Raw genomic sequence first — 24,909 nt, 5'->3', positions numbered from 1 at the left:
TACTTACAATTATCAACATATCAAATACCGGTAAGGAAGAGAAAAGAGAGGGGTCTCTCATATATTGCTAGGAGCTGTGTGTAAATGGTATACCATTCTGGCAGCCATTTGGAATTCAGTAGGAATGCAAACATCCACACAGAGAAATCCAAAGACTCTGTTCACCTGCATGTTCTAGAGAAATTGTCCTTAATATTACAAGGGATGTGAAATGCTGCAGCCAGGATGGAGAAGCATCTGTAATCTTTCAATTCATGCAAGTCTATGCTCTGAAATGTCATGGTGGAAGATGGGAAAGTAGATAGATGCCTGTCATAAATGAATGCAGATGGCCCTCTGTGTCTGCACAACCTGCATGTGAGCAGTCACAGGCTTCTACTTACTTCCTCAGCTGGAGCCTCTGGAATAGATAACAGCACACAGCCGCACCTCATCTAGAGATGGTGTTAAATCAATAGTAACCGTTTATTTTGGTACACAGATGGTACATAGTTATGGAAATGATGCCAAAAATTATAGAAGAGTGTAAGGTGAAACCCTTCACTTCTCAGTCTATAAAATATCATTCCTCCAGTTCCCTTGTCTGTGGAGGTATTGTGGTATTGCTCTCATCTTCAAAGAAAAATGACCACTCCAGACCTAACGAAGCAAAATCTCTATGGTCCTAGGAAGTCACACTAGAAAGCTTCGTCAGTGATTCTGATGGAGGTTTAGAGATATATTCCCACATTAAGAATTATCTGAGATCTCTTCCACTGAAATCTATCCTGACCAGTCGAAGAATCATCTAAGTCAATGATGCCAAATGCTATCAGGCTGGGCCCTTAACATAACTATGGTTTGGTTTTGACTCTACTCATCCTAACCTTCCTCATTCACCATTGCTGGCTACCTTTCCACACTCTAAATTTTTCATGACTTTCCCCACACACATAGTAAAACTTTACTGATTAGAAGACTTGTTCTATTAACAATCTGCTCACTTTTTTGGTTAATCCCATAAACCTATACATACAAAGTTATTTGCTGTCTAAATATACTACCTTTACCAGCCAATGTAATGCTTTGTCTTAAGATGTAGATTCCTGTACTATCTGTAGTAAATAACATAAAGCCTTTGAGCCCTTTATAGAATATCCAGGAAAATTTCATGAGTGTAATAAAAAATTTCAAATAGAACTTACTTACACTATTATTTGCCCGTGTCTATTGTCATTAATGCAACGCAGTTCAAACATTAAAAAACCTTATTGTTAAAGCAAATAGATATTTGACACAAAGAAAATTGCTACCATCAATCTGTAGGGGGAAAATGTTCTTGAATTAATTGTCTGGTCTAAATTATATTGCAGGGTAATAAACTACCTCCCAAGCTCTTTACTACCCAAACCATAGAGTGATAGAAAACAGAGCAGAAAAAAAAAATGAGCAAAAGAAATCTAGACACAACTGTTGAGGTTAAAAGAAAAAAGTCTGGGAAGAAAAGCAAAATGTATTGTGCTACACTAATAATTGAGAAGGAAACACAGTTTAAAACGTAATGGCTGAGCCATAAAATCAATAATTATACAATTCACTTTTGAGCATACACAGTGTTTCTTCCATAATCCTGAAGATTAATTTTATTACTTAAATATATTCCCATTTGAGGTAAGAACCAGGTGACAGCCCTCGGATTTATTTGTCCTTAATACATTTAGAGTAATAGGAGTTAATTTTCCTTAGTTTCCCTTTAAGAGAAGACAACATAAATTTATACAAACGGGTGTGTGTGTGCATGTGTGTGTGTGTGTGTGTGTGTGTGTGTGTGCGTGCGTGCGTGCGTGCGTGCGTGTGTGTGTGTGTGTGTGTGTGTGGTGGTGTGTGTGACATCACAGGCCAGCTAGCACCTTACTGCACTATTCAAGTGTACCAGGAGAGAGTGGAGCACATGCCTCTCATGGTTTCCCAGCCTTGTCTGGGATTTTGGCTGGATCATTCTTGTTTGTCTCAGATCTCCATTTCCTGCCCACCCTGAGCTTCTCACCTGTTTTCCTGCTCTCAGTTGTTTCCCAGAACTTTCAATTTCTTAGCTTTGCTTCCTAGGTCTGAAATGATCCGTGGGTCCAGTAGCTTCTTCTTCTGCTGGTCTCCAGGTGCTGGAGGGTATTCGCTGTCTTATCCCTGTAGCTCAGAGAAATGACAGTGTTCAACACACATTGATGACGGTGTAGCTCTAGACATGGTGTCTGCTGTGCTTCTGCTTGTCTATAAACTAGGGTTAGTTGTGTTTCTCCTCTATGGGTTTCCTGGGCATTACATTAAAGTCTTAGGGTACCTAGTGCTAAGAATGGACTGAATACTGTTAGTAAACCAAGCAAAGCATTTTTTTTCTTCTTTCTGGCTTTAGTTTATTTGCTACCTATTAGACTGCTGCCAATCTGTAATGCCCTGATGTGCCTGTGAGTCTCCTAACGAAAGAAACTTTACAGATTTACTTGATGGACGACCTACCTATTGTATCTCAGAGTAGTGTGCCTCAGGACATTCTTTGAGAAACTCCTATTTAATGAATATAATAATAATAATAATAATAATAATAATAATAATAATAAAAATAAAACATTCTGACCAAAATCAGGGCACTAATTCAGCAAGTATGGATGCTACTTGGGAGCATCCCTATAGCTTCATATTTAAATGAGGATTGTTCTACCATTGACGAAGCAAACAAACAAAAATACTCAAACTGTGTTTTAGTGTGAGTTTTTAAAGCCTCTTTTAAAAAGTGCATGATTGATTCTAAACTGAGCATTGTAAATATTGTTCAATAAAGAAATATCACCTAGGCTTGATGTATTTGACTTAATATACACTTTAAAAAGTTCTATCTATAAAGAGGGAGGGCCATTTATAATTCTGCGGTATCTAATAACAACTTCCTCAAGAACCAGGAAACTTTGCAAGTATTAAATAACCTGAAAGGAGGAGACGAAGAAGGAAGTAACTGACCAAAAAGAAAAGAGGAACAGTTCTCAGCCCAAGCAGTCTGATGAAGGGTGAGAGAGTCCGACACCCCCAGGCTTGAAGTGAGTGGAAACACCATTTGAAGTATTTGGGTAATGAAAAGAGGTAAGAAGTAGATTCACCTTTAATCAATTAATGATGTTTTGCTACATCAAAAACCAGTTTTTTTAAGAACAATTTTGCCTTAGTCATAGTGGGGAAAGCAATTTGCAAGTTGGGGTGAGCTCGGTGTGTCTAGGACCCTGCAAAACTAACCACCTCTTCTGTGTGCCCACCCTGCTTCCCGACAGAAATATACTATCTGCATTGCAAGGTATACGTTATAAAGAATTTGTGATTTGAAGGTAAGTGAGTGATTATCAGTCAATTTTGGGGAGCTGCTGCTTTTCTAAGTGAAAAGAGCTTCCAGGCTAGGCAAAGTATAACTCATTTAGCCATTAAGATAGGATCATTTGTTATTTGACATATGTTTCTCATTATTAGTCTTTTTTTGTATCTCATAGATTTTCCTCCTATAAAGTCAGCTTGATGATAGGGAAAGAATGTGTTTCTTTGTTCTATTTCTCACTGAATGCTCTCTGCATAATTTTTATATTAAGGATGTACTGGGTTATCTGCTCTGCATAGAAATAAAATAAACGGTATAAATGAATTTTTTCAGAATCTAAGAGGGACTCTCATGCTTTTCTTCAACTGCCCAGGGGACAGCAACTAACCATGCAGGAAACCTACTTCTGCTCTCTTTTGTACTTTCCTAAAAACTAATTCATTCCACTCAATACATAAAATTTATTTTGGAAATGCATCTCAAACATTGTGGTGAGTATGAATGCAATTATGTGTGCTACAAAAGATTAAGATGTGTTCTCATCTGCCCATAAAGGAAATGATGCTCTATTTGTAGAAGTTATTTGACAAATATTTATGGTTAGCCCTTGCATCCTGTCTGCCCTTGTAAGAGTGGGAAGACTTCATAGACTATAGCTTTATCTTTTATTAATTTTTAAGTTAATATACACTATAATGAGTTTTATTATGACACTTTCATGCCTATATCATTGTGTCTTGCTCATGTTTGCTCATTCCTACTGACTACCTCCATTCTGTATACTGCCTGTCCCTAGCTGTAAGGTGTGTTGTTTTTGTTTTTGTTTTGACGCAGGGTCTCTTTCTGTGTCCCAGGCTAGCCTCAGCCTCCCTGTACTAGGACTACACAGGCATGAGCCACCATAAACAGCATCATATTACAGGATGACTAGATAATTCTATGCTCATCCCCAATGCACCACTCTCCAGAGCCCCAAGGAAATGGAGAGATATCTGAACTGGGAGTGTTTGTCACTAAATTGACATCAAACAAGCTGCATGCCATATTTCTTCTGTTGATATAAAAAAATGCAAAATTGAAAATTTGTGCATTGATCTGATCAGACCTTAAGTAAATTTATTAAAAGTCATCATTAGAAATGTGCTCTCACTGAGGGCAGGGTACTACTTTGTAGGATTTCTTTTCCCTGCTCACTGTTGCTATAGTGGCTATGAATGGATCACTCTATCCATTAGCAGATGTTTTGTATATTAGCTTCCCCATGTGTTGTGGAGTATGGGGGTCCAGCCCCTCGATAGCCCTCTCTCAGGATCCAGGGAGAATCTATGACCAGCTGATAATCTAATCTTTGATGATATTAAATGAATCTATGCATGAGAAACTCTTTAGTCCATAAGCTTTATTTTTCTGAGTCAGTTCTCTCTTTTTCTACATGCCTTCCGTTCTGTTCTCACATTTAACTCTTCTCTTCCTGTCTTCTCATTGTTCCAGTTCTAACTTAGCTCCTTTGCTCTCCACCTCATCTACGTCTGTCCTCCAATCCTTCATCTATTACATTCCTTCATCTTCTACACTCCTAACCCGACTCAGTTTATCTACAATCTGCAAAAACTCTGCCTTGCTGCTTCCTGGTCAGGTGGAGCAACTCTGCTCTGAGCTAGGAATTCTGCCTCAAAACTTCAGGGCACCTGGTATGCAAAAAACCCTTTTGTTCTGAGTCAATTGCTCTGGAATGCCAGTTGGTCTGTGAGAGGAAGGAGGATCTGGGCTTCATTTGCACAGGAAACAAAGTTATGCACCTTGTCTCCAAGGCGATGACTCCAGAAGGGTATTTACCTTAATTCAGGAGACTGTTTGCTGTTTTGGCCTAGGATGCTAGGTAAAAACATTATTAAATGTTCTTGGGAAAGTTATGAGTGCACATGGAATTCATAGCAGAAAGCAGCTGATATATTAAAAGCTGAATAACACCAAATACTCCTTGAGTTTTGACTTAATCCTCTGGAAGGCCCTTAGCTTCTTCCAGGTATTAGCTTTGTCATAATCAGCTGAATTTCTACTTCATATTTATGCTGTGGCCTGTAACACCCATGCTTATTCTGTGACTAGGAGAATAAAACTTACTAGTTTCTAGGGAGTTATCATTTAGGATCCTTCACTTTATCATCTATAAGATGAGGATAACAATAATAGCCACACATAAGAGCTGAAGGATTAAAAAAGATAATCCATATAAAAATGTTTGGAAGCCAATTTAAAGTATGCTCCTAATTAAATATGATTGATGGTGACATTCAATAGACAATGATAAAAATGCTACAAACACTATTGAAAATATTGGCTGTCAACTATTCCTATGTCTAACATGAATTGTATAACAAGAATGCTTTGTTGATAAAATCACATGAGAAAATTCTGCCTGGTGGAATACTTTGTGTTTTTATCCTTGATACTTTAAAGTTTCAACAGAGCACTTCAAACATCACCTTAATTAAGTGAAAATTATTTGCTACAAGATGTAAGAAAATTTGTCATTAATAATTTTACAAAGATATTTTGCTTCACTTAAAAGATCTCTTAAAACTTAAGAATAATCTATACACCCTTTAAAGTTCATACCTTGTGTCTTAAAGTATCAGGATAAACAATTAGTTGATGAAATTTGGAGTCACTTAAAAATGCCTTCTTTCGGGCCAGGCGGTGGTGGCACACACCTTTAATCCCAGCACTCGGGAGGCAGAGGCAGGCAGATCTCAGTGAGTTTGAGGCCAGCCTGGGCTACCAAGTGAGTTCCAGGAAAGATGCAAAGCTACACAAAGAAACCCTGTCTCGAAAAACCAAAAAAAGAAAGAAAAAAAAAAACAAAGAAAAAAGAAAAAAGAAAAAAGAAAATACCCTCTTTCATTCAGATAAATACTGATGGAATTAATCTTCTGTATAGGCATCTAAAGATGGAAGGAGCTGATCCCTGCTCACCTTTAGACCAGGTAGGAAGACATAATCCCCTTTCATTTAAGGTATCACACTCAGTTAGAGAATGGGCTGATTAATGTGGGATTCTAGAAGGAGGCATGACCGGGGAAATGACACAGCCTCTGTCCTCTCTAAAGAAGGATAACAAAGCTTCCTAGGGAGGCAAGAAGCAATGGACTGACCACACATAGATGGTTTCATCATGTTGCTCCTAATGTTGGAAGTACCTTATATTTGACTTAAATCATCAACCATGTCATCACAAACAATGCAGCCAGCCCTGGGGGTGGGGGGTAGAAATGCTTCACTCTTTTCTCAAAATGGCTCATATTACACTCAATATTAAAAGCTAGGATTGACAATACAGTGATGTTTCCCATGTCTGGTAGATACAGTAAATTTATAATCTCACCAGGTACTAAGTATACAGTTATTACATTTTTAATTTTTAATTTATAGCCCGTGTCTGGACGGCAGATTCCTCAACCTCCAGTTTCTTGAGGTTTCTACTGTGCTATTGTTCCCTGCTTCATTTTGTGATTCACTAAAAGAAAAAGAAGTGGAGAGGAATAAAATTTCCCCGGATGCTGCTTTGATGTACAGGAACGGTGATGTGACAGCCATCTTCGGCGACTGTTCAAGCTCACCTCCAGCTGCATCAGGACTGCTGCATCCACGCTGCATCCACGTAATGACCTTTCAGATCTGCAAAAGGAATGCCTCAGAGAGCCTCCAAACTCGGTTTTGAACCACAACAGACTACTGAAAATTGCATCTGCCCATGTCTGTGAGTTCATCAGCCCTAAGGAGCTGCTGAACAACACTGTGCTGAAATGCTGAAGAACCTTGTGAGCTCATCGATGGGCGTGGCTGCCGGCGTTTCCCTCCTGGCACTCTTGCTGGTCTGTGGAATTGGGTGTGTTTGGCACTGGAAGCGCCAGGACAGCACACCCTTCACCTTACCGAAGTTTATGCAAAGAAGTAGCAGACATAAAGACTGCACAAAAAACCTTGGCTTGGGTGACCACAAGATTTGCTCAAGCTCTGAAACCTCAGGGGAAAGCAAAGGCCACAAGTCTACTTCCAAGAGAAATAAGATGCATGGCGAGTACGAAAATGTGCACGTGGGTCCTCCCTGCACCGAAGAGCCACCCGAGAAGGCGCTGTATGAAAACACGCAGCCATCTGATCTTGAGGACCATGTCTATGGTAATCAAACAGATGCCCTCTATTATAATTTCCAGAAGCCTAGCCCTCCTCCTCCTCCTCAAGATGAAGACATATACATCCTTCCAGATTCTTACTAGCTTTTCAAGGAACTGAGACTCATTGCTGCAGGAAAAAAATGATCACCAAGCCTCTGGGTGGACTGATGATCAAATCATTCTGATGAAATCAGAGGTCTCTTTCCTATCTCTGCCTTTACAAATCCTCACTAAAGGAACCACTGTGCACAAATTCTAGAAACCCTCTCTGCCTTGGATTAAATCTGTGCTGTATTATATTAATTCTCCTTTTTAAATATTTGCTGGTAGAGCTTTCCTTCATTCCTTCCTTTATTATCTTTGAGGCTCAGTATTATTGCCAGTCTCCTAGCAATTCATCTATCTTCTTTTGTTTTGCTGTGATTAAGGGCTAACCCAAGGCCTTTCACACACCAGATAAGTGCTCAACCCCTGAGCCACATGTCTACCCTGGTCTTCTGAATTATATCCATTCAATAGCCTATGACACAGCAGATTGATCTTCAGAAAACATCTTAGATCTCCAGACCATTCCTTTGCCAAAAAATAATTTCATGTTTTGTTTGCAAAAGACATAAAGCTCGAAAACCTGAGTCCAGAATTTATGACCTTTCCAGTTAAAATGTCTTTTCCCAGAGATTTCTCCTAACCCCTTACTTGGTTGCTTGTATCAAAATCATCTCAAAGCTGCCAAGCCCTTCTCTTTGCTTCATGGTGTTTCTTGTCCACCTTCTCAAGCCTGCCTCAGATTATAACTTCTCCAACATCCTCAGAATCATTTGAAACCTGCTGCATTTCCTTTTTTAATTTCCAATATTCTGTAGATATTACTGACTGTTTAATTCTTTGACCATTTAAAGATATGAATATTTGCTATGTATTTTATTATTAATATAGTATGAGAACATCTTCACTGCAGTTAAATAGGAAGGAACTGGCTCATTAATCCCAAAGAAATCGTATGAGGCACTAAAAGTCTGATTTATTGACAAAATTATATCCTGTATTTTGTTAAGTAGTTTTGAGAAAAATTAATAAATTCACTAATTCCAAATCTATCTAATAAATATTTACTGAGTGCTTTTAACCACTTATTAGAGTATATATATTTGTAATTGTACTAGGCAGTTGGGGATGAAGAGAGGAATTGTTATAAGCAAGCCAAGAAGGGAAGAAAGAAGGAAAGGAAAGGGAGAAAGAAAGAAAGAAAGAAAGAAAGAAAGAAAGAAAGAAAGAAAGAAAGAGAGAAAGAGAGAAAGAGAGAAAGAGAGAAAGGGAGAGGGACAGATCTTTAGTATATGCTTTCTACACAAAAACAAAAGACAATAAACAAATAACATGTTCATTATGAAACTATGGATATCTCATCTTTAAGCATAGGCTTTTATAGGATGCTCTGCACTACTTGGCTGGGTATCCAGCAGACTGCTCATTTTACCAGGTGAATCTTTACTGAGCTTTGCTGACAAGAAGTTTTCAGAGGAACTGGAATCAAAAGGAATTTGTTCCTCCTCGTCCTCTCTGTAAGCATGTGTTTGACTCCAGCATTGCCAGCCATGTATAGTTTCTAGTGTTTCCTAGTCTTATCCCTCTCTTTCATAGATCTCCACACCAGCCAGACAGCATCCTTTGTTAGAACCAGAGGGTTAGCTCTCAGATGCTCCCTGGGTACCATCAAGAGACAAGAGCCATTTTGAGTTCTAGGTACCAGCTCTGCTAGTTCCAAGGCTATAGACATCTGAAGTTACTATCTCTGTAATGCTTCAATATCCCATCTAGTTCTCCACCCCCACCCTGTGTGTGTGTGTGTGTGTGTGTGTGTGTGTGTGTGTGTGTGTTTTCTTCCAGTATCTGTTCAATTATGTATATTATATTTTCTTTGTTAAACTGAAAAACCTTCTTTCCCCAACTAGACTCCAAATTATACAGAAGGATGGTAGTGAGTGCTTTGAAGAGAGAATAAAAGAAAGGAAGAGAGAAATAAAGGACATTCTACTTTTTAGAGAAGTGAGGTGAAATAGAAAGAGGATTTATGTTTAGTGAATGGTCAATGGAAGTCTCTTAGGACACACTTAAGCTGAGCACTAAGGGTGGAAAGGGGACTGTCCATGCAAATATGGTGTGCAGAGGGGTAAGGATGGGCTAATATGTCAGAAAGACATGAAGGAGTTCAGGGTGATCTTAGAACATAAAGGAAAGGATGTGGCTGGAACTGCATGGGGGAAAGAGGGTTCAAGAACCACCTGATGGGGGTAGTGAATATATAACAGACTATGGGACTTATGGACATATGGCTCTGATCTGGTTATAGGTGTAGCTTTGACCTGTTGTAGGTAAAACTGGAATAGTAAAGGATTTTAACAGAGATATGATAGAAAACTTGTAGTTTTAGATGAGCTTCTGAGCTGAGAAATGACTGGGGAGAGGCAAATGAAGTAGAGGGGTAGATTTTATCTCTAACTTAGACACACAGAGACATTGATAATGCTGTCTTGTTCTTGAAGAAAGGGCACAGTATTTCCCAGTGAACTCAATGAGTGTGTTTGGTATGGGAGAGGTGGGATTGGAGGCTGTGATAAAAAGAATCTGGAAGAGTCACCTGATTTTGGACTAGGGGCAATGGTGAAGTACTCTGCTGAGATGAGCAAACCTCAGGAGAGAGCAAGCTATAGCCATTAGGAATAGGGTGCTTTGCTTATTATTATATTAACAGCAAAGAACAAGACTACATTGACTGAGGCACTTAACAGTTTCATTTATTTCCTGTATTCAAGAGACTACAGTCAGGCAGTCAGGTATTAGCACGTCAGCACCATGAAGCCACCAGCTCAATGATGGTGCCCAGAAACAGCCAAGTCCTTCCTGTAATGTGTCTTCTCTCTACCCTCTGCAGTGTGGCCATGTTCCATTTCATAGTCAGCTCCTGCATGAGGAAGGAATAAGAGGAAGAGGGGTATGGAGAGATGCTGGTTTATATCTCGCCATCCAGAATTCGTGACACAGACGCTTCTGGTTATAAGCGTGGATGGTTAAGTAAAGTTTGAATTTCAATAGCCTCATAGAGACAGAAGAAGTGGAAAGGGAGTCATGCAGATTTTATCAACCTGCAGTACTTGCCCCAGAGACAAGAATCAGTTTGGTACAAGCATATTTGGGCAAGTTCAAAAATACTCCTTGAAAACGTACAAAGAAATATTCAATTTGTGTGTCCATGTTTGGATTTGGAGGAGAGGTCATAGCTGGGGGGTTATGTTTGGGAACCCTATGAATGGACTTTATAAGAACAGACATGAGGGTGAGCATCTTGAAACTATTTGGAACACAAAATTGATAAGCCAAAGAGGCTAGAGAAAAATCAGAAGGACACACATACACACAAATTACAGCATTTTTTGAGCCTAATTAGTGAAGAAAGTACAGCAAAAGAGATTAAGAAAGAGTGTCCAGGGAAGAACCAATACATGCCCATAATCTGTAGAAACTGGCAGCTGAGACTGTGAAGTTGGTTAATTAACAGCAAGCTGCTTGAGTTTACTTTCGTTGTGGGGGTTAAGGCTGATGGGACTTTCTTATGCTGACTGAAAAGGGCCTCTGATATTTGGCTGTCATCTCTCTCCTGATTTCTCTGCTCTCCAGATGGATATTTCAGTTTCAGTTTAGTGGTGTGGAACTTTAGCTGAGGTGATCCTGTTTGGTTTAGGGTGTTGCTGCTTCCTGCAGGACTCTGGTTCCCATCTGTTGCCTGGAGGAAATCTTACCACTAACAGACAAGAGAATGGTTTGTAGATGGTATTTTTTTTTTTTTCTCTTCGAAAAGAATAGGTGGCATCATGGTTTGACTCCAAAATGGTCCCTCTGGGTGGCACTGTTAAGGGAAGTTGTTGGGCCTAAGAGGCAGAAGTGTGTCACTATGGGTGGAACTTTGAGGGTTATAGGTTGGCCATGCTGTCAGTCCCTTCCTCCTACTTTCTGGTCACCCCAAATGTGACCAACTGGCTGCCTTCTGTTGCAGCAGAGACACACCAGGCTGGATTACAATCCTCTAAAACTGGGTTTCTAAGGAAAAATTTCTTCTCTTAAATCGCTTCTGTTAGGAATTCTTGTCAGAGCCACAGAAAAATAACTAACCTGGTAAACTTTGTAACAGAAGTGTTTCATAAATGATCCTTTACCTTTTTTGCTTAATTTTTAACTTCCTCTTAAAACTAATTGGAAGTTGAAAGCCTCTCCCTTCTTACCCAGCAGATATTTGGGTGGAGGCCCTAGAAGGCAGGGAATTGTGATCCAGCTTTCTCTTTCCTCTGTACCTCTCTCCTGTCTGCCCCCCCCAACTCCCTCCCTCTCCATTCCCAGACTGGAGCTTCCTCTTCTCTGCTTGTCCTGCTTCTTCCCCTTCTTTTCTTCCTTGGTCTTTCCTCTTCCAACATTTGTCACCCAGGTTCCCTCTTTTATTATTTCTTTTATTGCTATTTATTTATTAAATTTTTTCTTCTCTTTTTTTGAGATTATAATATAATTACTTCATTCGCCCCTCTCCGTTCCTCTTTCCAACCCCTTCCGTATGTATACCCCTCCTCCTTCCTCTCTCAAATTCACAGCCTCTTTCTGAATTAGTTAATAATGGTGTTATAACCAGGTTTAAATGAATCCCCAGGGAAGTCTTGTCCCTGGAGGAGATGGGAATGGAGGGGAGGGGGTGGGGGGAAGGTGAGGGGAGGGGGCGGGAGGGGGGAGGACAGGGGAACCCATGGCTGATGTGTAAAATTAAAACACAAATATAATAATAATAATAAAAATAAATAAATAAAATAACGGTATTATAAACACACATGTTTAACCTGCTTCCCCTGTGTGTTATTCATTTGTATGTTTTCAGGGATGGCCATTTGGTATTTGACAAGCAGTTGGTAAGAGCTTACTAGTTTGGATCAAATTGAACCTTGATTCCTAGGGAAGAGTAATTCTCCCATTTTCAACAGTTCATAGTTGCCTGTAACTCTTTGTGTAGGGCTATCTAATAAAAACCCCAAATACTAGGCATGAATTCATTCTTTAAAGTAGGATTTCTATACATTCTTAAAACTTTGAAACTGAAAATCTTCCGTGAGAGATAAAGACAATAAAGTTGTTTACATCTATTGAGGACATCATTTTGTATTTGTTTCATATTATTAGATGTAATTACCTACAACAACAAAAGAGGAAAGAGGTTGGGGTAGAGGAAGGGAGATAACAGCATCTAATATACTGAGTGTTATTTGGCTGTTGCTTAAAAGACATGAAGGTGTGTTCACATCCTATGACTTACAACTACCAACATCGAGCGTATGGCTATACTGACCTTGCTCTCTATTTTATATCTTGCTTCCTAACTCACTGTTGATCTCTATTACAAGGAAAGCCTGGCTTATCCCATCATTAGCATTGCATTACAACCTCCTAGTTACTGCTTAGGCTAGAGAGTAAGAGCAAGGGTCACTAGGCACTTAAGCCAAGGTGATTGGGCTCCTTGTGAAATAGGTAACAGAAAGAAACTAAGAAGAAGACATCACTTTTATCCACACGGTTATGGTCTAGATGTTTGTGCTCCCTTGACATTATTATCCTCAAACTGCACCTCCAATACCACGGTGTTTGGATGTGGGCACATTGGGGTGTGATTAGCGTTGGATGTGTTTAGATGAGAATGGAGAATGGAGATTAAAGATTAGCATCTTTACAGGAAGAGTCCGGAGAGCTGATGATTTGGCTCAGTGGCACACGCTTGACTGGTACTGTGAGGTCTGGTGTTCAATCCCCAGTATGGATGCAGATGGACAAAAGAAGACGTGGAGAAAGGAGGATGAGGAAGATGATGAAGGGGAAAGAATGGAGGAGAATTTTCTTCTTCTTCCCCCATCTCCTTTCTCTGCCATGCAAGAACATTAAGAAGTAGAGAGCACTTGTGAGTACAAGCACTTTGATATTGAACTTCTCAGCCTCTAGGGCTGTGAGAAATGCGTGACTGTTTTAGCCCTCCATTCTGTGACATTTTGTTATAGCTGCCTAAGCAGATACTTTGGAGACTTATATGCCACAATCCCTGTCCTTTTTTTTTTTCTTTTTTCTTTTTTCTGTTTTTTTTTTTTTTAAATTCAGAGCATAAGTACAACATCTACTTTTCAGTGCTTGCCTTATCCTAAGGCCTAGGGGCACTGTACTTTTGAGCCCTGCTCTTCTCATCTAGGGTTCCTTTGAAACGTCTTACAACCCTTGGTAAGTGGCTCTCTGTGTGTTTTTCTTTGCTCCTGGCTCTTTCCATTGATATGAGAAATTTCCTGCTCCAAGGTCTTTCTGAATCATTTCATCAAGATATTTAACCTCTTATTTCTATTTGGTACACTTCAAACATCTGAAATTCAATTTGATCCAAACTAGTAAGCTAAGGGCCAGTATTAGGAGCTCACTTAGAAATAGATATGGAATTAACTGGGATAGAAGACACACAAAGGAAAGGAAAGCACCCATTATCCTTGTTACTCACTAATGACTTAAAAAGCTGTCAAAAAACGTTTCAGTGTCAACAGCATCATATCATATATCTTGATATGAATGTGTCACCAGCCAAGTCTCTGTGTCTTCAACAGCAGCATCTGACTCAAAAGAATAAGCCGTTTGGCTTAGTAATCTCCAGGCTGGAAGCAAGAAAGCTTTACAGTGTTTCTCTCCTGTTCTTCATTGCCTCTGAGTAAAGAGGCAGTGAGCAGAGTAGAGATAGAGTCAGAGCATATTAGGCATCTGGCTAAAGGACTTTTTTAATAGCTGTAGGTGCCTGGCATGATCCTGTGGTTTCTTTAATGTAATTCAACACTTCAATTTACAACATACTTCGTGTGCATGCACACACACACACACACACACACACACTACACTGAGCTAGACTTGAAAACCCATGTTGGCCAGGTGGCGGTAGCACATGCCTTTAATCCCAGCACTTGGGAGGCAGAGGCAGGCAGATCTTTGTGAGTTTGAGGCCAGCCTGGTCTATAGAGCGATATCCAGGAAAGGCGCAAAGCTACACAGAGAAACCCTGTCTTGAAAAACAACAACAACAACAACAACAACAACAACAAAACATGTTGTACAGAATATTTTTTAATTTAATTTTATTTAATCAACATTTTTTTCATTTATTTTACATACTACAGTTTCCCCTTCATCCTCTCCTCCCCTTCTGTTCCATTCTCCCCCACTCCCATCTACCTTCCTCTCCATTCACATCTCCTCTGTCTTCATTCAGAAAGGAGCAGGCCTCCCATGGGCTTGAACAAGACATGGCATATCAAGTAGAGATAGGACCGAGCTCCTCCTCCTGCATCAAGGCTGGATAAGGTAATACAGCATGGGAGACAGGTTCCCCAAAGCCAGTTAAGTACCATAGGTCCTGATCTCACTGCTTGGAGCCTTACAAACAGACCAAGCTACACAACCGTTATCCACATGCAGAGGGCCTAGGATGGTCCCATGCTGGCTCCCTAACTACTGCCACCACAAGCTCAGGTAAGTTGTCTCTGTGTGTTCCCTCGTCATGACCTTGGCCGCTGGCTCCTACAATTCCTCCTCCCTTTCTTCAGGAGGACTCCTAGAGCCCAGCCCAATACTTGGCTATGGATCTCTGCATCTGCTTCTATCAGTTACTAGATAAAGGCTCTCTGATGACAATTAGGGTAGCCACCAATCTGACTGCAGTAGATGGCCAGTTTAAGCACCTTCTCCATTATTGCTGGGAATCTTAGCTGGGGTCATCCTTGCGGATTCCTGCGAGTTTTCCCTAGCACCAGGTTTCTCCCTAGCCCTCAAATGGTCCCTCCATCAAAATGTCTCTTTCCTACTCTCTCTGTCCATCTCCCCTCCAACCCAATATGCTTCGTCAACGTATTCCCTCAAGTTACCATCCCCCACCCTCAACTTCTGTCCCCAGTTTACCTAAGAGATCTCTTCTATTTCCCCTTCCTAGGGAAATCCATGTATTCCTCTTTGGGCCCTCTTTGTTATCTAGCCTCTCTGGGGCTGTACATTGTAGGTTGGTTATTCTGTATTTTACACTTAATATCCACTTACGAGTGAGTAGTACATATCATGTTTGTCTTTGGGGTCTGGTTTACCTCACTCAGAATGATTTTTTTCTAGTTCCATTCATTTGTCTGCAATTTTCATGAGGTCATTTTTTTTTCACAGTGGAGTAATACTCCATTGTGTAAATGTACCACATTTTCTTTATCCACTCTTCAGTTGAGGGGCATCTAGGTTGTTTCCAGGTTCTGGCTATTATGAATAATGCTGCCATGAACATAGTTGAACAAGTGTCCTTGTGGTATGATTGAACATCCTTTGGGTATATGCTCATGATTGGTATAGCCCAAGATTGGGTCTTGAGGTAGATTGCTTCCTATTTTTCCAAGAAACCACCATATTGATTTCCAAAGTGGCTGTACAAGTTTGCACTCCCACCAGCAGTGGAGGAGTGTTCCCCTTATCCCACATCTTCTCCAATATAAGCTGTCATCAGTGTTTTTGATCTTAGCCATTCTGACAGATGTAAGATGGTATCTCAGGGTCATTTTAATTTGCATTTCCCTGATGACTAAGGATTATGAACAATTCTTTAAGTGTTTTTTGGCCATTTGAGATTCTTTTGTTGAGAATTCTCTGTTTTGTTCTGTTTTTTAGTTGATATTTTGATGTGTAGTTTCTTGAGTTCGTTATATATTTTGGAGATCAGTCCACTGTCAGATGTGTGGTTGGTGAAGATCTTTTCCCATTCTGTAGGCTATCACTTTGTCTTATTGACCATGTACTTTATCTTATAGAAGCTTCTCAGTTTCAGGAGATCTCATTTATTAATTGTCAATTTTAGTGTCTGTGCTACTGGTGTTATATTTAGGAAGTGGTATCCTGTGCCAATGTGTTCAAGGCTACTACTACTTTCTCTTCTATCAGGTCTAGTGCAAGTGGATTTATGTTGAGGTCTTTGATCCTCTTGGAGCTGAGTTTTGTGCAGGCCAATAGATATGAATCTATTTGCATTCTTCTACATGCAGTTATGACATTCAATTATGCCAGCACCATTTGTTGAAGATACTTTCTTTTTTTCCATTTGTATAATTTTGATTTCTTTTGTCAAAAGTCACCAGTGTTCATAAGTGTTGTGAGTTTATGTCAAGGTCTTTGATTTGATTCCATTGATCCATGTGTCTGTTTTTATGCCAATACCAAGCTGTTTTTATTACTATAGCTCTGTAGTAGAGCTTGAAGTCACGGATGGTGATACCTCCAGAAGTTTCTTTTTTGTACTGGATTGTTTTAGCTATCCTGGGTTGAAATAAATGTTTTTAAAAGAGCCATATCAGGAATTTAAGAATTTTTACACATATAGTGAGTGGATATTCACTTACATTTTTCTAAAAGACAGAATTATATCTTGAGTGGAATATATCTTGGTTGTTACTACATCTTAAATGAAGAGCACTTTGTATGCCTCTGTTGGGTGGATGTGAAGTTATTGGACATCAAAGTCATGAATATTCTAAGTGACTTTAATGACCAAATAGGATAAAGGAATTTGGGTCATACCATAACATGTGATGGTTCTGGGGCATCAACAGTGGAGCAGGGTGGGGAAACAGATAATGTCTCAGCAGTCACACATCTCTCACATGGCAAAAGCACTCCCAGACTGAAGGTATTAAAAGGTCTGAGGACAATGATCTGTTAGAGAAGCACATGGCATAATAATGGAGACAAAAGCCAGGCTTGGATTGGGAAAGCTTTCCTGCAGACAGGACAGGATGAGGAAGAGATAACCTCAGATAGGTTGAGAGATTGGTGTCAGGGGAAGGCTCCTCCCCGAGCTAGCTCTCATTGTGTCAAAAGATGCTATCAAATCTGCTAAGGCAATATTATACCAATGGTGTGACAGCAGTACTTGTATCTTTGGGGCAAGCAACTGCTGTCTAATTAGATGCAAACTCCATTCAATTCAAGGGAATTCATGCCTGGTAGCAAAAACCAAACCAAGCACCTGTGGTTGGAGAGGCCATAGACCCTAGAAAAGGACATGCTCCAACCACATTATACAGTAATATAGTTTCAACTGCCTTCTAAATACTCATCTTTGTATCTATAAACAATCACAGCTCTCACATTTCATCAAAGATGCTTCCTTTTGTAGCAGGAAGAGACTGTTAGGTCCACAACTGGGCAAACTGCAGAAAGTAAGTGCCCATGGACTTTCAAGCCCAAATGGGACATCTATAACACATCCTTACACTTAAATCTCAGGGAAAGGCATGGGGAGAGGCAGGAAAACTATGAGAGCTTGAGGACTGTCATGACTACTGCATCATAGTTTCTTTTCGACAGGACAGGATGCTAGTCTCATGAACTCTCAACATTATGACTACCTGCAAAAGACCTGGAAAGACCACAATGGACACATCAATGTGGATGGAGGAAACTTCCACAAGGTTCCACACCTAGGTGAAGTACTACAGACAGTCAGTGACTGCTCAGGAAGAGAGAAATCCTTTGCTTTTTATTAAGGGATAAGACCTCAGTCCTAAGGGGTCAATCCTAAAAACATGCAAGTAAGAGCAACACTAATTGGACTTGGTATGATAGATAGATAGATAGATAGATAGATAGATAGATAGATAGATGATAGATAGACGATAGATAGGTAGATAGATAGATAGACAGATGTTAGATAGATAGACAGATGATAGATAGATAGATAGATAGACAGACAGATAGATAGACAGATGATAGATAGATAGACAGATGATGATAGATAGATAGACAGATGATAGATTCATAGATAGACAGATGATAGATTCATAGATAGATAGATAGATAGACAGACATGATAGATTGATAGATTGATAGATGGTAGATAGATATCCCAAAAATAAATATGGAAGAGACCATACATTCAAAAGGGGGGTGTCAGGGCCCCATGGGAAGAATTGAAGGGGGAAAGAATGCAAATACTCATGTATAAAATTAGCAAATTTAAAAGAGAGAGAGAGAGACAGAGACAGAGACAGAGAGGTCAGCCTATGCAGGCCACGAGCAGAAGGTGTGCTGAAGAATCCAAAGGAAGAAGAGCAGTGATGTGGACAGCACGGGAAAGGGGAGGGGCTAGAGGAGACAAAGCAAAGGCCATGTGCAAGCCTTTGTATGATAACTCAAAAACGGATTTTCACCTAACACATCTGTTACCTTTGCTGCCAAAATTTGGTGTTAGGGGTAAAAATGACACGGATTGAAAACGGCTTTTAAAATAATAAAGAAAGAAATACCATAGGGCGTGGCAAACAAAGAATTTCTAAGCTGTAGCATATTATGAAAGATTGCAGTCGAATATACGGGAATTCATTTCTCAGCGCACATGCCTACGAGTTGTAAGGCAAATGTGCTCCCCAGCGTTTTAATAAAGCCTGCGCAGTTTTCAATCTCAATTCAGCTCCTGTGGTTTTTCACTTGAGGATTCCTAGAGATAGAAATTAAGCAAATGAGGGGCACACAAACAAAGGAAAGCACAGAGGATGGCAAGTTGCCAACGCAATCAAGGCTGATGAAATGAAGGTGTCACTGCGACTATTGACCTCCATCGTTGCCATGGAAACTACAGCTCTGTAGTCCTGGTGTGGTTTCCCTGGGAAGGCCAGATTGGCTTTTGTGAACAGTTGAGGCTGAAAATTAAGGAAGTTGGACCATCTTTTGGCACGTGTGGTTGTAGCTACAGAGGGGAGACAGTATCTATTTAGGGCTGAGGTGAAATCCTCAGAACCCCAGCACCTGTCAAAAGCTCAAGATGGACACTCAGTAAACAGCTGCATTTAGATGGTACCTCAGACATGCTTCCCAGGTTTCATGATGTGTGTTGGGCTGATATTTTAACTGTAAGCAACAGCTAGAATTTGAGAGGGAAAAGTAAATTTCATAAATTAACATATAGTCTTTAAAGTCTATCAGGATACCTGAAATTCATCAAGCAAATAAATACCAATGTTGTTTTGTTCGACTTTTCTCCCTGGGCATTTTTGAAAAAGACTCCAGATCACATCAGATGCTGATTATCTGTGTGGCCTCTGCACACTCACACCACAGTGAACTACTTTCCTTCACTTATCAACAAGCCTGACTCTCAAATGCTCTCACAATTCCCATTTTTCACAGATGAGATCGTAACAACTGTGGAAACTAAATTTTGATCAAAGATCTCAGAATGAATGAAAATAATAGAGGCGGTATTTGAACCCAGTTGTCCCAGTGAGAGTGCCTCACTAGGGATGTTTTATTGAAGTAGTCTCAGCAGATGATAATACCCCTCCATCGTAGCGTGATAGGACTTCAGAAAACTACTTCAGAAAAACTACTTTGAAGCTACCTAAATGGAGATTTCCCATTTCAAAAACAAGAACAAGCTTAGGACTTTTATTTACCTTCCCTGAGTTTTCACAGGGAATGAACAAATAACCAAGACCAGGATCCAGGGCTCCACGCTCCCTGATGATTTTCAGCACAGCTTGTTCCTTTTCTGTTGACTGTTAAGTTACATTCTACTTTCATAGTTTAATGGGTATAGATGTTTTGCCCGCATGGGTGTCTGTGCACCACCTGCATGCCTGATATCTACAGAGTCCAGAAAAGAGCACTGGATCCCCTGGATCTGGAGTTACAGATGGCTGTGAGTTTCCACTGGTAGGGTCCTGGTGAAGTCCCACAAAAGACCACCATCCGCATCTGCAATCAACAAGAGCATTTATTATTCCAGTATACTGGAACCATCCATCCCACACAAAGGCAAGATTTCGAGGACCCTGAAAGGGATGTGTGGGCTCCTTTTAAACATAGCCAAGGGGAGGTCCTAAGGCAGTTAGGTCATTTTAGATATGATTGGCTTAAGCAAGTGGCAATCATATTAGTATGTTCTAATTGGCCGGGGATAGTTAGAGGCTGGTCACGGTACAGTTTTACATTTTGGGGCAGGCCTGGACAAGTCCCTGGCTTTGTCCTTGAGCTGCTGTGGAGACTGGATGGCCTAGCACGTGCTGACTCTGGGGTCTGGCTCAGTGACCCAGGCTTGGTGAGTCTTATCTCCCTTGTCCCTGTTGTCGGGGGCACCAGTGATTAATTGTCCTTTGCTTGTGGCTCTTCCTCAGAAACTGCCTGCTCAGTTCCATAAAGCAGGGACTGAGGGCTGATCTCTGAGAGATGATGGAGCAGCCTGTTATGGCATCTACTTGGTCCTCTCATCCACGTGGGTGCTAGGAATCAAACTGTGCTCCTCTACAAGAACAGCAAGTGCTCAGTGAGCACCAGGCCATCTCTCCAGCCCCTTGTTCGAGTTTGTTAACTCAAGTGTTCCTCACAGTACCTACTTACTTAGATAGCTATTGAACTGATGTCCGATCTCGTGAACCCATATGGCTTTATTGGGGTTACTAGGAGGATCATGAGTGAGGACTTACTGGCAAGGAGCAGGGATAATTCAAAAACAGCTTCATCACCAGAATTCCCATTCCAACATGGGTCACAGCTCCCCCTAACCTGTAGCCCTGGAGCTCTCTACAAGGCTTGCAGGCTTCACATTCTGAACATTGGTATTTCATCAGCTTGGTTGCTCAGTGGCCACCTGCGGCAACTCTTTATTCCTCTTACACTGTTGTTAGGGGAGCTCAAGAATTTTCTGGTTCTTTGTTCTCCCAGATACAGACACAGACACATGTCCTGCTGCTTCCCTTTTGTCTACTACCCTAGGCTCCTGGGCCTTCCTCCATCCTGGAGCCAATGCTTCAATTTGAAATGGATGTTGCAGTACAACGCTGCACAAGATAGGCAAAGATAGGTTAAAGAGGAGATTATACAGATTTTTTTTTTTTACTTATCTTTCCTGCTCAAAGTCCTTCCGTATATCCCCTCCTTTCTCTCTTTCAAATTCTTAATCATGGGCACTTCCGTAGCTGAAGATCTGTCATGAAGACAGTCAAGAACGGAGTGATGTATAATGTGTCCTCTTCTGGTCATCATTTCTTAACGCACACTCTTTTGTCATTCTTGTCTCATCTGTCAGGATGTCTAGACCATATCTACTTCAACCCAATTACCTGATAAGAAACATAATCAAGAGCAGAATAGTGTTCTTAATGATAGGAGAGGAATCAAGAGGGAGAGCTGTGTTTGTGACAAGAATGTTTCAATGAGAACACCATACAGAGCACATTTGAATAAAGAATGGCTAGTGAGGAGCCCATCAACCTCTCTGGGTTGGCACAGGAAAAGCCTGGAAGCTCTATTTGGTCTTTTTGTTCTAGAAAGTCCAGAAAAACAAATGATGAAGTACCCATGACAGGAAACGCTGATGTGACATTTAAAATCAAAAGGTGAAAATATAGTTGCCAAGCAAGAATAAGTACGAATTTGTTAGCAGTCCCCATTAAAACATAATAAAAGCTTAAGAGAGCTCAGGAAAGCTGCATAAGAAAGAGAAATTTGAGCAAGACAATGAGTCCTTGCACTGAACAGGCCAATCAGCTCTTCTGTTGTGTTTTTTCAGGTATCAGAACAAGACAACAAGACAAGCATGCCACTTTAGTTTCTTTTGGAAACGTCATTTCTCATGGAAGAATGGCATGTGCAAGGATACATCCACCAAAGATGGATGCTTTTATAACAGTAAAAGAAACCAGAGGGAAAGTGGAGTGTGGTTCATTTAAGAGTGATTTTCGTTTCTTCTTTTCATTAGCTTCATTGCTTAATGCACCACCTCCTCCCACCTGTGTTCAAAAGAAAATTGGGATGCTTAATCTAGGATGCATCTTCTTGGCTGCATTTAGTGACAAAAAATGTAATAACTTGTGTATTTTCAGCATGTAAATTGGGATATTACTTTTCCCTCCTTTTTCAAAGTCTGGATTAAATCCTAGCTCATCTATGAAGCTTTCTTCAATACAAGCAATCTTATTTGTGGATTTCTTCCCTATCTCTCTGTTCATCTGTCTGCCTAGCCAGCTATCCAACCTACAAATATTGAGAGACTGTTAGCTGCTGGACATTATAATAAGGTCTGGGGTTTCAATGATAAATGAAAACATGTCTAGAGTACAGATAAAATACCGAATGACAAACCACATAACTAAGTCATAATTAGGAGCAAAAATAAATAAATAAATAAATAAACACTATGAAGAAAGAACAAGGTGGTGGATGCTATGAAAGCTTATAATAAACTAACTTGAACTTGACTTGTTCAAACAGTTGGAGCAGGCTATTTAAAGTCGATTACTAATGTACTAATTATATAACAGAATTTACCTAGGAAGAAAACAAGAATTAGTGACTGCTTTGATACAAAAGAGACCCATTATTAGAGAACATTAGCATTTGTATTAGTTTGCTTGTTTAAAAGAAAGGGCAAATCTCAAACTGCTCTGAAGGGTTTTTACACTGCTACTAAAATGATCAAAAAGGAACATGAACACCCTGGTTGACACATTTTCCTAGAGACTGATTTTCTTTCTTTCTTTTTTCATTTTACATACCTGCAACAGATCCCTCTCTCTTTCCTCCTCCTGCCCCCTGCCCAGGCTTCCCCCCAACTCATGCCCCATTACCTCCTCTGACAAGGTAAGGCCTCCCATGGGGAGTCAACAGAGCCTGGTACATTCAGTTGAGGCAGGTCCAAGCCCATCCCCCTGCATCACAGCTGTACAAAGTATCCAATCATAGGTAGTGGGCTCCAGAAAGTCAGTAAAGACTGATTTTCTACACAGGCCTGGCATGAAGGTGGCTACATCTAGCAGTGTATCACAGGGGCAAATGAAACACTATATTTTTTAGCAGACTAAAATTCGAGCCACAGCTCTGATGAATATTAGCTGCATGGCTCCAAAACATTATATTTTTTGAAGTAGAAAACTCAGAGCTGGAAAGTAGTGGTACCAAGAATCCTGAAGGTTGCTTAGAAAATTGAATGAGAAAATACATGAAAGCATTTCAAATGGCAGCACCATGCAGCAATTGGGAGGAGTTATGGGGTCATCTCTCACATGGCTTCCCTTGGTTGTCTCTGCTGCCTGTGGATGCTCTTCTCATTATCCATTATCACGTGCTCTGTCCAGATCTTACCCTTCAAAGGTTTTCAAATACTTTGGTCAATACAACAATTTTATTTATCATATAGTAATTATTTTTGAAATTTTTTTTATAATCATGCTTGTCGCTAACATCCAGAAGTTTGATGAGGGTGATGACACTGGCCTCTTAAACTTTCAAGTTAAAAAAATAATTGAAGAGAATTATCTACAACATCTTTGTGTTTGTGAAGCTCAAAACAGCCAGGCCTCACATTAAGAGTCCCTTCATAGTAGGTCTTGCCCAAATTTCTTTCTAGAAAACTGGAGACAAGGATGTTGCATCAAGATGAGGGTGGTTGGTTTGGAGATAAATGAGATTGTTCCCTCCAGCAGTTCTGAGAGTCTCAAATGAGTCTAAAATTATCTAGCTAAATGATAGCTTCCATATGACCTATGATGCTTAACCTTGGTTGTTAACTTGAAAGCACTTAGGATCACTTGGGAAACAAATTTCTGATGGTGTTTTCAAATGTGAATGGCCTGAGATATCAAGTTGAGTTAAAAGGAGAAGATGGATAGAGCATCACAGATTCATTTCTCTCCAGTTTCTGACTGTGGATTCAATGTGTCTATACCACACTTTTATAGCTTTATATGTCTTCCCTGATCTGATGGTCAGTACAGTCTACAGTCTACTGAACCTTTACATGTTATCCTGATTTAAAGCTAAGTGAGCAAAGGTAAGAAAGTCTAATTCTCTGAAAGAGTAAAATAGGTGTCATCAGAAATACGTGTTGAGCTCAGTTTAGGAAGTTGCATAAGACTTTATTACTCTGGAATTTACTGGAAATACATACAAATTATGAGCTAGATAAGCTGTCTTTAATGTGAGAGCAAATGTGAGCACAGACATGAGAATTTTGTAGAAAATCTATGCATGAGTATATATAAGCATTTTGAGGAGTGGAAATTAAATAAAGGAGTTTGTTACAAAGATATTGGAGGACTCTGTTACTAAAGAAGGTACATATATTCAATGATCAGTTGCCCTGGCAACCAATTATCTTTTAATTAAATCAGTACACATTCATTGTACAAAGTAATAGGTTTAATGGTGACATTCCAAACACATGAATAATCCACTTTGATCATATTCACTTGCTGTTACCTAGGCTTTTTATTTTTTAAAAATTTGTTTATTTATTTGGGGTTTGTGTGTGTTACTGGATGTGAGTGCATG

The 24,909-nt window shown here is 40.0% G+C and overlaps 1 protein-coding gene across 1 annotated transcript; it reads left to right on the top strand.

Annotated features, from left to right (window-relative positions):
• The first annotated feature begins 6,774 nt into the window (after positions 1–6,774).
• Positions 6,775–8,564, top strand: Gapt (GRB2 binding adaptor protein, transmembrane). Its single transcript, XM_036207399.1, has one exon. The coding sequence runs from the start codon at positions 7,141–7,143 to the stop codon at positions 7,612–7,614; it is 474 nt and encodes a 157-aa protein (XP_036063292.1). The 5' UTR covers positions 6,775–7,140; the 3' UTR covers positions 7,615–8,564.
• The last annotated feature ends 16,345 nt before the right edge of the window (positions 8,565–24,909 follow it).

Source organism: Onychomys torridus, chromosome 15 (genome assembly GCF_903995425.1).
Source record: "Onychomys torridus chromosome 15, mOncTor1.1, whole genome shotgun sequence".
NCBI classification, from domain to species: domain Eukaryota; kingdom Metazoa; phylum Chordata; class Mammalia; order Rodentia; family Cricetidae; genus Onychomys; species Onychomys torridus.
This window is presented reverse-complemented; position numbering and strand designations above follow the sequence as displayed.

Bases quoted from the DNA above. Each gene is read 5' to 3' on its own strand.
- Gapt (XM_036207399.1), top strand. From the start codon at position 7,141: ATGCTGAAGAACCTTGTGAGCTCATCGATGGGCGTGGCTGCCGGCGTT.